We start from the raw sequence: 14,800 nt of genomic DNA on the forward strand, positions 1-14,800 counted from the left end.
ACCCCCCCTTCTTCCCATTCACCGCTGTGTTCCTGACTCATCTACCTCTTCCACCGGAGTGGCACAGGGGGGGATGGGGAAAGGGTTGGCACCAATTCATAACACTTTGTCTCTGCTGCTCATTCCTCGTCACACTTTTCCCCTGCTCCAGTGTGGGGTCACTCCCACAGGATACAGTCCTTCACAAACTGCTCCAGCGTGGATCCTTTCCACAGGGTGCAGTCCTTCAGGAAAACACTGCTCCAGCATGAGCTCTCCACAAGCTGCAGCTTCCTTCATGGCATATCCATCTGCTGCAGCAAGGGGTCCTCTGCAGGCTCTGGCTTGGTACTCCATGGGCTGCAGGGGGACAACCTGCTTTTCCATGGTCTTCTCCACAGGCTTGTACAGTTTTGGCTGGGATAGAGTTAATTTTCTTCATAGTAGCTTGTATAGGGCTATGTTTTGGACTTGTGCTGGAAACAGTGTTGATAACACGGATGTTTTAGCTATTGCTGAGCAGTGCTTACACAGAGTCAAGGCCTTCTCTGCTTCTCGCACTGCACTGCCAGCGAGGAGGCTGGGGGTGCACAAGAAGTTGGGAGGGGACACAGCTGGGACAGCTGACCCCAACTGACCAAAGGGATATTCCACACCATATGATGTCATGCTCAGCATATAAATCTAGGGGGAGAAGGAGGAAGGGGGGATGTTCAGAGTGATGGCGCTTGTCTTCCCAAGTCACCATTACACGTGATGGAGCCCTGCTTTCCTGGAGATGGCTGAACACCTGCCTGCCCATGGGAAGCAGTGAGTGAATTCCTGGTTTTGCTTTGCTTGTGCGTGTGGCGTTTGTTTTACCTATCAAACTGTCTTTATCTCTGCGAGCAGCGGAGGAACAACACACAGACAACTCATTATGAGTGATAAAGCATGCGTCACTTTATTAGCCCAGACAGCATCTATTTATACAGTGGATTTTAATTATGCCTACTAGTCAACTATTGATTGGCTGAAGCTCTACAAGTTACTTTTGCATATCCCTCCTACTTGCGGTTAGCCAGCTGTGCTTCTTTCTCATTCTCACGGCTCTCACTCCCCCTTTAGTTAGTTGTTTACGATCCCTGTCAAGGTCTCAGTATCCTTGCCGTTCTGCTATCATCAGCATGAATTGCAGTTTCGGCCAGGGCCTGAGGCCTAGTCTTGCTCGCCTCAGAATCTGCTCTGCTTGTACAGTTGTTCCAATGAGCCATGACCTTTGTCATGCAGCCAATCCCCAACATATCTCAACCCACAAAGTGAGTTTTCCCACTTTTACCCTTTCGATACTCTCCCCCGCCCCTCTGCGGGGGAGTAAGTGAGTGGCTGTGTGGGGCTTAGCTGCTTACTGAGGTTAAACCATGACAGGGCTGCAGGGGAATCTCTGCTCCAGCCCCTGGAGCACCTCCCCCCCCTTCTTCTTCACTGACCTTGGTGTCTGCAGAGTTGTTTCTCATTTTTTTCTCAGTCCTCTCTCTCACAGCTGCTGCATAGCATTTTCACCCCTGTCTTAAATATGTTATCACAGCAGCACCTCAGCTTCACTGACTGTCTCAGCTTTGGCCAGTGGCAGGTCTGTCTCAGAGCCAGCTGGAACTGGCTCTGTCTGACATGCGGACAGCTCCTGATCTCTTCTCAAAGAGGCCACCCCTGCAGGCCCTCCACTACCAAAACTTTGCCATGTAAACCCAATACAAGTAGTATCATTTGAAGCAGCAAATTATCCTAGTACAACATTCTGCCTTTTTTTTTCTCTCTTCTGCTCATTCCTCAGTTATTATTATTACCTTAAATATTCTCATCAAAGAAAGATTTATTAAAAACAATATTGTGAAAAGACTTCAATATATTTGGTACACAGGTGGTTCTGTATTCCAGAATAAATATAAAATGCCAAAGAGAGATCATTTACTTCAATCTTCAAAAGAAATATACAAGTCTTTAAAAGACTATGAAAAATACTAACTACTGTGTAAAAGTAAAAATTCTACTAGCAGTTAAAAAGTGTTTAAGAAACAGGACCTAAATGGTTATAGTCATAATTGATTCACCAGATGAAAAGAAGTTAAGAGGTTAGAAGCATGGTAAGACTATATATGGAGATTAGCAATGCTTAAGAGAATGAGAACTGCAAGTATATGACAGTAGGATGTAAAATACTTGACTGCTGTGTATTTAGGATGGTTCCATTATTCACAATTGGGGGTATCAACAATAAGTTAGAAGATCATCAAAAAGGAGCACCATCGATGCATTCTCTAACATGTATATTTATTAGAGAAAATAGGGGAATCTTTCTCAGTGTAGTAGCAAATCAGAGAACAGGGGGCAACAAATCATAGAAAAAGTAATTATACTAAGGCATGTAAAATGACATAGCAAACTGACTTTTGCAGGATCAGAAATCTATGCTGATAAATGTAAACTGATACTCAAGGTTGTCACTGTTTTTTATTTTAAACCAACATATTTATCTCACTTGCACATGCTTGAAAGTTATGGAAGAAAAAAAAAAGATGGAGAAAACATACCTCTGATAAAAATGTCTGGGCTGATTTCTGTGCTCCTACATGGAGCAGATATTCATATACGTACAGTGCTAATCTGAAAAATAAACAAGACAATATTTAGTATTGTGCATTTGTTTGTTCCTCTTTTTAGAAACAAAGGATTTCAGAAATCAGTGTTGCACACTGTTTCCTTTCAGAAACCATTATCACAGAATCACAGAATCACGGAATGTTCGGGATTGGAAGGGACCTCGAAAGATCATCTAGTCCAATCCCCCTGCCGGGGCAGGATTGCCTAGACCATATCACACAGGAACGCGTCCAGGCGGGTTTTGAATGTCTCCAGAGAAGGAGACTCCACAACCTCTCTGGGCAGCCTGTTCCAGTGTTCAGTTACCCTCACCGTAAAGAAGTTTTTCCTCATATTTATGTGGAACCTCCTGTGCTCCAGCTTGCACCCGTTGCCCCTTGTCCTGTCAAGGGATGTCACTGAGAAGAGCCTGGCTCCATCCTCGTGACACTTGCCCTTTACATATTTATAAACATTAATGAGGTCACCCCTCAGTCTCCTCTTCTCTAAGCTAAAGAGACCCAGCTCCCTCAGCCTCTCCTCATAAGGGAGATGTTCCACCCCCTTAATCATCTTCGTGGCTCTGCGCTGGACTCTCTCTAGCAGTTCCCTGTCCTTCTTGAACTGAGGGGCCCAGAACTGGACACAATACTCCAGATGCGGCCTCACCAGGGCGGAGTAGAGGGGGAGGAGAACCTCTCTCGATCTGCTGACCACACCCCTTCTAATACACCCCAGGATGCCATTGGCCTTCTTGGCCACAAGGGCACACTGCTGGCTCATGGTCATCCTGTTGTCCACTAGGACCCCCAGGTCCCTTTCCCCTACGCTGCTCTCCAACAGGTCTGTCCCCAACTTGTACTGGTACATGGGGTTGTTCTTGCCCAGATGCAGGACTCTACACTTGCCCTTGTTATATTTCATTAAATTTCTCCCCGCCCAACTCTCCAGCCTGTCCAGGTCTCTCTGAATGGCTGCGCAGCCTTCCGCTGTGTCAGCCACTCCTCCCAGTTTGGTGTCATCAGCGAACTTGCTGACAGTGCACTCTATTCCCTCATCCAAGTCATTAATGAATATATTGAATAGAACTGGTCCCAGTACCGACCCTTGCGGGACTCCGCTAGACACAGACCTCCAACTGGACTCTGTCCCACTGACCACTACTCTCTGGCTTCTTTCCTTCAGCCAGTTCACAATCCACCTCACTACCCGATCATCCAGCCCACACTTCCCCAGTTTAGCTGCGAGGATGCTGTGGGAGACCGTGTCAAACGCTTTACTGAAATCGAGATAGACCACATCCACAGCTTTACCATCATCTAGCCACCGGGTAACATCCTCATAAAAGGCTATCAAGTTGGTTGAGCAAGACTTCCCGTTGGTGAAGCCATGCTGAGTGCCCCTAATGATCCCCCTATCCTTGATGTGCCTAGAGACAGCACCAAGAACAAGTTGCTCCATCACCTTTCCGGGGATGGAGGTGAGGCTGACCGGTCTATAGTTCCCCGGGTCCTCCTTCTTGCCCTTTTTGAAGACTGGAGTGACATTCGCTTTCCTCCCGTCCTCAGGCACCTCTCCCGTTGCCCACGACTTAGCAAAGATGATGGAGAGTGGCCTAGCAATGACTTCCGCCAGCTCCCTCAGCACCCGCGGGTGCATCCCATCAGGGCCCATGGATTTATGGACGTCCAGGTTGCTTAATTGGTCCCTGACCCAGCCCTCATCAACCAAGACAGATTCCTCCTCTATCCTGACTTCTTCTGGGGCCGCAGGGGTCCGGGGCTCCTCAGGACAGCCTCCAGCAGTATAGACAGAGGCAAAGAAGGCATTCAGTAACTCCGCCTTCTTTTTATCCTCTGTCTCCAGGGCCCCCACCTCATTCATCAGTGGGCCTACATTGCCTCTAGTGTTGGCTTTACCTGCAATGTATTTGAAGAAGCCCTTTCTGTTGTCCTTGACCTCTCTTGCAAGGTTTAATTCCAAGGAGGCCTTAGCTTTCCTAGTTGCCTCCCTACATCCTCTGACAACAGACTTATATTCCTCCCAAGTGGCCAGCCCCTCCTTCCACGATCTGTACACCTTCTTCTTCCTTGGATTATGATTCTTCTAACCTTGGATTATGCACCAAGCATGTCAAATCTATTATCTATACTGAACTTTTAAAACTAGAACATGTAGGTTAATCTGAGCAGAGATGTTTAAATAGTAGTTAATATTATTAAAAAAACAAAGTACTTGATATCAATATTTTAATGATATTTGGACAGGTGCCCAGTTAGCTAACAACTGACCTACTGTTGCCTATTTGCCCACTATAGCATGCTTACTGTAAATATAATATATTCATACAGCAACCCTGATTATTTTTCCAAATCAAAATTTTTGCATGTAGAATGTGTCAAGCTGTGAGCATGTGTGAATAATACTCTATGATGTTTATTGAAAGAACATGCAAACTTCAAGCTGCATCAGGAAAAGTAATTACAGAATCCATGACACTACTGTAGTACAACCACATCTCTTCAGCAGAGCATAAACATATTTTTAGATTTATTCAGATGTGCATCTTTGAGTTCTGATGACAACACAGCTACAAATTATTGCCACAGTTCCAGAAGGAGCTTCACAAAAAGTGATCATCAGCAGGCAGGCACATATCCAAGTGTCCTGGTTTGGCCTAAACCAGGCCAATTTTCCTTTCAGTGATTTTTACTTTCAGCTAAGTCTCCTCTAAGTAACTGCACTTTCTGAAAGTAACTGCATGTTTTGCAGACAGTGTCTGCCTCCAGGACTGATAACGCTCGAAGTTTGTAGTTATCGCTGAGGCACCGGTAGGGATGTTGTGCAGAAAGGCTCTGGCTGTGCTTATTCTTAGAGAAACCAAGGTCACTGCTGAATTCCTCCCTGCTTACGAGTGAAGAGCCAAAGGGGGGTCGCACCTGCAGGGAGGAGCGGACAGGGCAGGTGACCCAAAATTGACCAACGAGGGTATTCCATCCCACACACGTCATTCTCAGTATAAAGCGGGGGGATCACGAGGGTCTCGGCCCTTCTGCTATGGCCGGTGTCCAAGGAGGACTCCGTCTGTTTTCCTGCTGCCCCCGATCCCGATCCGTGCATCCCTGAATCCAGTTCCCGTCCGTCGCTGGGCCCAGCCTGGGCCTTCCCGGAGCCTGCCCTGCAGTGCCGGGGGTGACGTGGCTGACATTGGGGGAGCTCGATCTTGGGTTTGTATATATTTGTATATATTTGATTATTTCTATTATTATTCTCTTTTTCATTATTATAGTTCATTAAAACTGTTTTAACTTTCCAACCCATAAGTCTCTCTCCCTTTTCCCTTTCCCTTTCCCTTTGGCGGGAGGGAGGGAGGAGGGTTAATAGAGAGCATCTGCCACCAGTTTAATAGCCAGCCCAGCCTTAAACCATGACACCAAGTAAATCAATAAAGTTGGCACAAGGATCTCATTGCAAAAATGGGACTCATAGCCTGAATGGCTATCCACTGGAACTTGGTCTGAGAATGCCTTTTAAAAAAACCAAGAACAGGTGAGCATTAAGAAACAACAATTTCTATTAATATAGGCTAGATATGAGTTAGAAAACTAAACATGTAGCACTTCCTCTTCTGCAACTGATTCTCTGTGGAAGACCCTCAGCCTGCAAACAGCTGTGCTTTACTTGGGGAGCAGAAGATTCGCTTGGGAACACTGCACTGAGAATAGTTTTTGCTTGCTTCTAAGTTAAATAGGGTAGTAGAATAACAATAAAAAAGCCTTAGGCCTTTCGGCTTCAGGCCCTTGCATCCTCGATCGCAGAGTCCGTGCCTTCTTTTCCGCCCACCACAATTCTCCAGAGACATTCCTGTCTACATTTTTCAAGTCTTTCAAAATGAAAGCTTATTCATTGAGATTTTCATCCTTGTTTAAAATAATGATTTAATAATAATGCTTAGAAATTGTATATAAAACATTTCAGTCCAAGAAAGAACAGAAAGTCAGGTTATACTTTTTAAAAAACTGCTAACCGAACTGTTTTTAAGAAGCAAAATCACAGTATCATGGTATGGTTTGGGTTGGAAGGGACCTTAAAGCCCATCTAGTTCCAACCCCCTGCCACAGGCAGGGACACCTTCCACCAGACCAGGGTGCTCCCAGCCCCATCCAACCTGGCCTTGAGCACTGCCAGGGAGGGGGCAGCCACAGCTGCTCTGGGCAACCTGGGCCAGGGTCTCACCACCCTCACAGCAAAGAATTTCTTCCTAATATCTCATCTCAATCTCCCCTCTTTCAGTTTAAAACCGTTCCCCCTCATCCTGTCACTACTTGTCCTTGTAAAAAGTCCCTCTCCCGCTTTCCTGTAGGCCCCCTTCAGGCACTGGAAGGTGCTAGAAGGTCTCCCCAGACCCTTCTCTTCTCCAGGCTGAACAGCCCCAGCTCTCTCAGCCTGTCTCCATAGCAGAGGGGCTCCAGCCCTCTGAGCATCTTTGTGGCCTCCTCTGGACTTGCTCCAACAGCTCCATGTCCTCCTTATGTTGGGGGCCCCCAGAGCTGGATGCAGCACTGCAGGGGGGGTCTCACGAGAGCGGAGCAGAGGGGCAGAATCCCCTCCCTTGCCCTGCTGGCCACGCTGCTGGGGATGCAGCCCAGGATATGGTTGGCCTTCTGGGCTGCAAGCACGCACTGCTGGCTCATGTTGAGCTTCTCGTCACCCATCACCCCCAAGTCCTTCTCCTCAGGGCTGCTCTCAATCCATTCTCCGCCCAGCCTGTATTTCTGCTTGGGATTGCCCCGACCCACGTGCAGGACCTTGCACTTGGCCTTGTTGAACTTCCTGTGGTTTGCACAGGCCCAGCTCTCAAGCCTGTCAAGGTCCCTCTGGATGGCATCCCTTCCCTCCAGCGTGTTGACCACACCACACAGCTTGGTGTCGTCGGCAAACTTGCCGAGGGCGCACTCAATCCCACTCTCCATGTCACCGACAAAGATGTTCAACAGGACCGGTCCCAATACCGACCCCTGAGGAACGCCACTCGTCACTGGTCTCCACTTGGACATCGAGCTGTTGACAGCAGCTCTGAGTGCGACCATCCAGCCAGTTCTTTATCTACCGAGTGGTCCATCCGTCAAGTCCATGTCTCTCCAATTTAGAGACAAGGATAAACTGAGGCTTATTCTAGACTAACCAAACTATTACTATTGGAAATCTTTTATCATCAGGGATTACTTTGCTGTACCAGAGGAAGCAAGTCAAGGTCTTTGGGTGCTCAGGTGACTTGCTGAGACAATGCATACATAACAAAATGCTTTTATCTCATAATTCTCGGGGCTGTCCAAAACTAAGCCAGTCTGCTGCGGATGTGTCCTTTGCCCTTCATGCTTTTCCTCTGTGAGGGTATGCTGTTTACACTGAAATAGGCCTATTCCTTCCCATAAGGTCAGGAAAGAAGGCTGAGACAATCCAGTTACTCAATGACACTGAGGAGCAAGCCTCCTTTTCCTACTACTCCCTCATTTCTTCTCCCAGCCAAAGTGGTAAGAAAACTAACCCAACAAAAAAAACTAGAGTTTTCTGCTTGATTAGTGAGCAGAATCAGCCTGTGGAGGGTCAGACAAATGCCAGCGCAGCCACAAAATGCCTTTAATTCTTCCTTGTGGCTAGAATCTGACCTGTCATTTTATGAGAACAAAGGTATTTTTAAGGTAATGTTTAAGTAGTTCCTTTGACAATCATTCTTCATTTATCCATGTTCCAGTTAACCATATAAACTATCCAACTTATCATAACTATAAAATTTGTTAAATGCTAACTAAAAATGTTAAACAACAAAACACATTTTAAAAAGAAAGTTGAGAAAATTCAACACCTTTATAAATACAGGAGGGTCCAACTCTTCACGGTAATAAAGGTGATAACTTTGGTCTTCCCTGCTTCTTTCAAAAGGGATAGTAACAAACTTTTACATGCTATTTCTCCCTACTATTTAATTTACTGTGGTTAAAGGGTTTAATGAACTGCATCCTACCCCATCAGTAAGGACAGTTAACAGCATGGAACTATCCTTTCAGGAGGAAGTATTCTCTGTTTTCAGCAGTACCAGGAAAAGGCAGAGAAAAAGGAGGAAGCATGAATGCATACAGCCAGTTCCGAAAGAATAAATAAGATGGAGTTCAGGATCCATAGGGCAGCAAGGATGGCACACAGCAAGCTCACCACCCTGGCCTTCAGGAGAGCAGACTTTGGCCTCTTCAGGGACCTGCTTGGGAGAGTCCCTTGGGATAAAGCCCTGGAGGGAAGAGGGGCCCAAGAAAGCTGGTTAATATTCAAGGACCACCTCCTCCAGGCTCAGGAGCGATGCATCCCAACCAAGAGGAAGGCAGGCAAAAACGCCAGGAGGCCTGCATGGATGAACAAGGAGCTCCTGGATAAACTCAGGCACAAGAAGGAAGCCTACAGAGGGTGGAAGCAAGGGCAGGTAGCCTGGGAGGAATACAGGGAAATTGGCCGAGCAGCCAGGGACCAGGTTAGGAAAGCTAAAGCCCTGATAGAATTAAATCTGGCCAGGGAGGTCAAGGGCAACAAGAAATGCTTCGACAGGTATGTCAGTGATAAAAGGAAGACTAGGGAAAAGGTGGGCCCTCTCCGGAAGGAAACGGGAGACCTGGTTACCTGGGATATGGAGAAGGCTGAGGTGCTCAATGACTTCTTTGACTCAGTCTTCACTGGCAAGAGCTCTAGCCTCACCACCCAAGTCGCAGAAGGCAGAGGCAGGGACTGGAAGGATGAAGAACCGCCCACTGTAGGAGAAGATCAGGTTCGAGACCATCTAAGGAACCTGAAGGTGCACAAGTCCATGGGACCTGATGAGGTGCATCCACAGGTCCTGAGGGAACTGGCGGATGAAGTTGCTACGCCGCTATCCATCACAACATCCTTGTCTCTAAATTGGAGGGACATGGACTTGACGGATGGACCACTCAGTGGATAAAGAACTGGCTGGGTGGTCGCACTCAGAGAGTTATGGTCAATGGCTCAATGTCCACGTGGAGACCAGTGACGAGTGGCGTTCCTCAGGGGTCGGTATTGGGACCAGTCCTGTTTAACATCTTTGTTGGTGACATGGACAGTGGGATTGAGTGCGCCCTCGGCAAGTTTGCTGATGACACCAAGCTGTGTGGTGTGGTCGACACGCTGGAGGGAAGGGATGCCATCCAGAGGGACCTTGACAGGCTTGAGAGCTGGGCCCGTGCGAACCGCATGGAGTTCAACAAGGTCAAGTGCAAGGTCCTGCATGTGGGTCGGGGCAATCCCAAGCAGAAATACAGGCTGGGCGGAGAATGGATTGAGAGCAGCCCTGAGGAGAAGGACTTGGGGGTGACGGTTGACGAGAAGCTCACCGTGAGCCGGCAATCACAGAATCACAGAATCAATCAGGTTGGAAGAGACCTCTGGGATCATCGAGTCCAACCGTTGCCCTGACACCACCATGTCAACTAGACCATGGCACTAAGTGCCATGTCCAGTCTTTTCTTAAACACATCCAGAGATGGTGACTCCACCACCTCCCTGGGCAGCCCCTTCCAATGGCTAATGACCCTTTCTGAGAAGAAATTCTTCCTAATGTCCAACCTGAACCTCCCCTGACGAAGCTTGAGGCTGTGTCCTCTTGTCCTATCATTAGTTGCCTGGGAGAAGAGGCCAACTCCCACTGCGCTACAACCTCCTTTCAGGTAGTTGTAGACTGCAATAAGGTCACCTCTGAGCCTCCTCTGCTCCATTGAGCACCTCTGCCTTTTCCTCATCCCCTGACACTACACTACCCTCCTCATTCAGCAAGTGGTGGAGGCTCTCCTTGACCCTCCTTTTGCTGTTGATGTATTTGTAAAAGCTTTTTTTGTTATCTTTGACTGTAGCAGCCAAATCAAGCTCTAATTCAGCTTTGGCCCTTCTAATCTTCTCCCTACACGACCTGGCCACGTCCCTATAGACCTCCCAAGTTACCCGACCCTTCTTCCAGAGCAAGTAGGCTCTCTTTTTCTCCTTAAGTTCTAGCCTAAGTTCTCTGTTTAACCAGGCCGGTCTTTTTCCCCGACGGCTTGTCTTCCTACACACCGGGACAGCCTGTTCCTGAATATTTAGCAATTCCTTTTTAAAGCACGTCCAGCCTTCCTGGACCCCTTTGCCCTTCAGGACCGACTCCCAAGGGACTCTGTCTACCAACCTCTTAAACAGGCTAAAGTCTGCCCAGCAGAAATCTAAGGCAGAAGTTCTGCTCTTGCCCCTCCTTACTTCCCCCACTATCGAAAACTCTAACATTTCGTGGTCACTATTCCCAAGACGGCCACCGGCCCTCACATCTCCCACTAGTCCTTCTCTGTTCACAAACAACAGGTCAAGCAGGGCCCCTCCTCTAGTGGGCTCATTCACCACTTGCATGAGGAAGTTGTCCTCCACACATTCTAGGAACCTCCTAGATTGCTTCCTCTCTGCCATGTTGTATTTCCAGCAGACATCCGGCAAGTTGAAGTCGCCCACGAGTGCAAGGGCCGGCGACCGGGTGGCTTCCGACAGCCGCTTGTAAAACGCCTCGTCCGCCTGCTCATCCTGGTTGGGTGGTCTATAACAGACTCCCACTGTAATGTCTGCCCTGCTGACCTTCCCCCTGATCTTTACCCATAGATATTCAACCTTGTCATCCTCATTATCTTCCTCAATTTCGACACAATCCGAGCACTCCCTAACATACAACGCTACCTCACCGCCTCTCCTGCTTCGCCTGTCTCTCTTAAAGGGCTTATAGCCATCCATAGCAGCACTCCAGTCATGAGAGTCATCCCACCACGTTTCTGTGATGGCAACCACATCATAACCTTCCTGCTGTCCAGTGGCTTCTAGCTCTTCCTGTTTGTTGCCCATACTGCGTGCATTGGTGTAAATGCACTTCAGCTGGGCTAACGATCTTGCCCCCAACACAGGCCTGTCACCCCTAGGTTCATTTGTGGTTGCCCTGATCTTATCCCCCTCCCCCATCAGACCTAGTTTAAAGACCTCTTGATCAGCCCTGCCAACTTCTGGGCCATAACCCTTTTCCCCTTCTGACTCAGGTGTTCCCCATCCGGCATAAGCAGGCCCAGTGCCATGAAAGCCACCCTGTGGTCAAAGAACCCAAAATTCCACCTACAGCGCCAGTCTCTTAGCCACGTATTAATCTGTTGTATTTTCATAGTCCTTTCCCTATTTTCACCTAACACCGAAGGGATTGAGGAGAATATAACCTGTGCACCTACCCCCTTTACCAAACGCCCCAGGGCCCTGAAGTCCCTTTTGATTGCCCTGGGACTTCTCCCTTCAATCTCATCCCTACCCACCTGGAATACTAATAGTGGGTAGTAGTCAGAGGGCCTCACCAGTTCAGGAAGCCTCCTGGCAACATCCCTCACCCGAACCCCAGGGAGGCAGCAGACTTCCCTGTGAGTCGGGTCTGGCCTGCATATGGGGCCCTCTGTTCCCCTTAGCAGGGAGTCGCCTATAACAATTACTTTTCTTTTCTCTTTTTTGGAGCTGGTTGCAACCCTCCTACTTGGTTGCTTCTGTTTACCCTTGTGTTTACCCTGGTCCTTTCCAACTCAAACCGTTCTATGATTCTATGATTCTAGATTAATCTCAAATCAGTGCCAACCTGAAGCTGCAATGTGAATCAGCTCCACTATCCTGGTTTCAGCTGGAATAGAGTTAATTTTCTTCCTAGTAGCTGGTTGTCCTGGTTTAGCTGGGATAGAATCATAGAATCAGTTTTCTGTTCAGGAAAGCTGCACTTCTGAGAAGACTGCAGCACCCGATACGGTGAGAACAAAGTTGATAAGACACTTTGCTTTAGTCCATGGCCAGCCATGGTATGCAGGTTTCCATGGTGATCAAGGCCATCAGCAGTTTTGAGTTAGCCAGGTGCTAAAGCTAGGAGGAGCTAAACCCAGGGCAGCTGACCCTGTCTGGCCAACGGAAGTATTCCATACCATAAACGTCACTATAAATTGGGAAGTTTGCTGGGGATGGCCCCTCTCTTTTCAACGGTCGCCATCCCTGAAGGGTCTCGCCTGTCATTCTGCTCCCAAGGCCTGCTCTCCCGTTCATTGTGACCGTTGCGCTTTGGCTGGAGCTGTGGTGCTCGCAGTGTTTGACATGTGGCATTCACTGCTGGGAGTGCGCAGCTCACGACCACTATATGCGCTGAGTATAACTCTGTATTTTATTAATATTGATATTGGTTTTCTTATTTTATTAAACCTGTTTTCCTTTCAACCCATGAGTCTCCTTCCTTTTCCAAGTTCCCTTTCTTGGCTGGAGAGGGGTCACTGGGTGATAGAACAACTGGTTAGTGTTTAGCCCTGGATGCGGGCTAAATGGGGACACTGGTATAGTGCCATGTTTTGGATTTAGGATGAGAACAATGTTGATAACGCACTGATGTCTTAGTTGTTGCTAAGTAGTGCTTACACTAGTCAAGGACTTTTCAGCTTCTCATGCCCTGCTAGGGAGGAGGCTGGGAGGGGACACAGCCGGGACAGCTGACCCCAACTGACCAAAGGGATATTCCATACCATATGATGTCATGGGAGTTGGCCAGGGCGTGCTGTGGCTCGGAAAGTAGCTGGGCATCGGTCAGCGGGTGGTGAGCAATTGTGCTGTGCATCACTTGTTTTGTATGTTCTTTTATCATCATCATTATTATTATTATTCTCTTCCTTTTCTGTCCTATTAAGCTGTCTTTATCTCAACCCATGAGTTTTACCTTTTTTTTTCCCCCGATTCTCTCCCCCATCCCACTGAGAGGGAGTGAGCAAACGGCTGTGTGGTTGTTTTAGCTGCCTGCCAGGTTAAACCAGAATATCCACTTACTACACAAGGCAAGTAGGATATAACTATTTCATTCATATGAGGAAAACAGTATTTCTGAATATCTGGCTACTAGAAGGATCCATGTCTTTGCCAGTTTTCTTAGTTCTTCTCAGAAAGTATAGGTTTAATATCTTTATTAAACATGGTGATTCCACAAAAATAAGTACTACCAGGAATCACTGCCACTGAAACCTCAACTCCCCTCTTCAAAGTTGTACAGTGAGACAGCAGGAGACTAATATCTAAGTTGTCACAATGTGGAGTGAAGAACTAGAAGACAAGGACTCTGGATGGGAATATAGGCAGGGCTGTAGGAGTCACTGCCTATCTCCTTTTTAAGAGTCATAGTTAATGTTGGGCAAATAATTGGGGCTTTTTTCTTCTTTTAGAGCATATCATGGCTAATCCCACTGTAGACAACTAGCAAGCAGCATACTTATACAACAGCATGAGAAGTCACAGATAATTAGTCAAATAAAGACTGTATTGTTCTTTCCTACTCACTGCCTGCTCCAACTGACATGTCAAAAACATGTTCTTATTTGGTAGTTCATTAGATGCTCTAAATAATTCTTTTTAACTATCAAAAACTGGTACATTACTGAAGCAGCTTGAGGTCAGCGTACCTACAGACTTCCATGGCAGCCAACTGGTAACAGGTGGAAATCCTGAGAGTCATCTATTTGGAAAGCTTCTGAGTTGATTGTGCCTGGCTTTTCAGCATACCCATGCGGTAACAAATAAATAAGAAAGAGCTGAAGAATTTGGGTTCAGATAGCAGCATACAGCTGTAGATATTTCTAAAAGACAGATTATCCTCTATTAAGAAGCACAAAGTTTTGGAAAGAACACTTCTAAGTTTACTGACTGGTTTAGATGAAATTGCATCTTGGCAATATATTAGAAAACTACTTCCTGATTTTCATCACAAAGTTTCCTTTTAGAACCAGATAGACAAAGACTGACTCTTATTAACACTCCTGGCTGGCAGATTATCTCAATGGAAAGCTGAAATAATGGTCATTATCACAAAATAATAAAACAGTAAACTGCCAGGAGCTACAAAAGAATCATGAAATGGAGTCAGTCTCAAAAGGGAGAGGGAGAAAAATGAAGGAAGAAACAAGAATGTGTTTACATCATTAATTTTATGGGAATCATATGGGATTATTTCCCTGAGTATCTAAAACGTAATGGTGGAAAGTAATTTGTGTGAATGATTATGAAATGATAGCATTCCCTTCTAGAGAGAAGTAGTCCTGAAAGCATCAGAATAAGGCTAGCAGACAACTGTTAGCCTGTTTGA

At 47.0% G+C, this 14,800-nt stretch overlaps 1 protein-coding gene across 17 annotated transcripts in view; it reads right to left on the minus strand.

Moving 5' to 3' along the window:
* Positions 1-14,800, minus strand: part of LOC137677132 (single-stranded DNA-binding protein 2-like) — a 205,831-nt gene that overhangs the window by 175,955 nt on the left and 15,076 nt on the right. For all 17 annotated transcript variants that reach the window (XM_068424336.1, XM_068424333.1, XM_068424330.1 and 14 more), the window contains exon 2: positions 2,550-2,622. In XM_068424336.1, coding sequence (XP_068280437.1) covers positions 2,550-2,622 — 73 coding nt within the window. The remainder of the gene's footprint in view (positions 1-2,549; positions 2,623-14,800) is intronic.

Source organism: Nyctibius grandis (assembly GCF_013368605.1).
Source record: "Nyctibius grandis isolate bNycGra1 chromosome W unlocalized genomic scaffold, bNycGra1.pri SUPER_W_unloc_1, whole genome shotgun sequence".
Classification (NCBI taxonomy): Eukaryota; Metazoa; Chordata; class Aves; order Nyctibiiformes; family Nyctibiidae; genus Nyctibius; species Nyctibius grandis.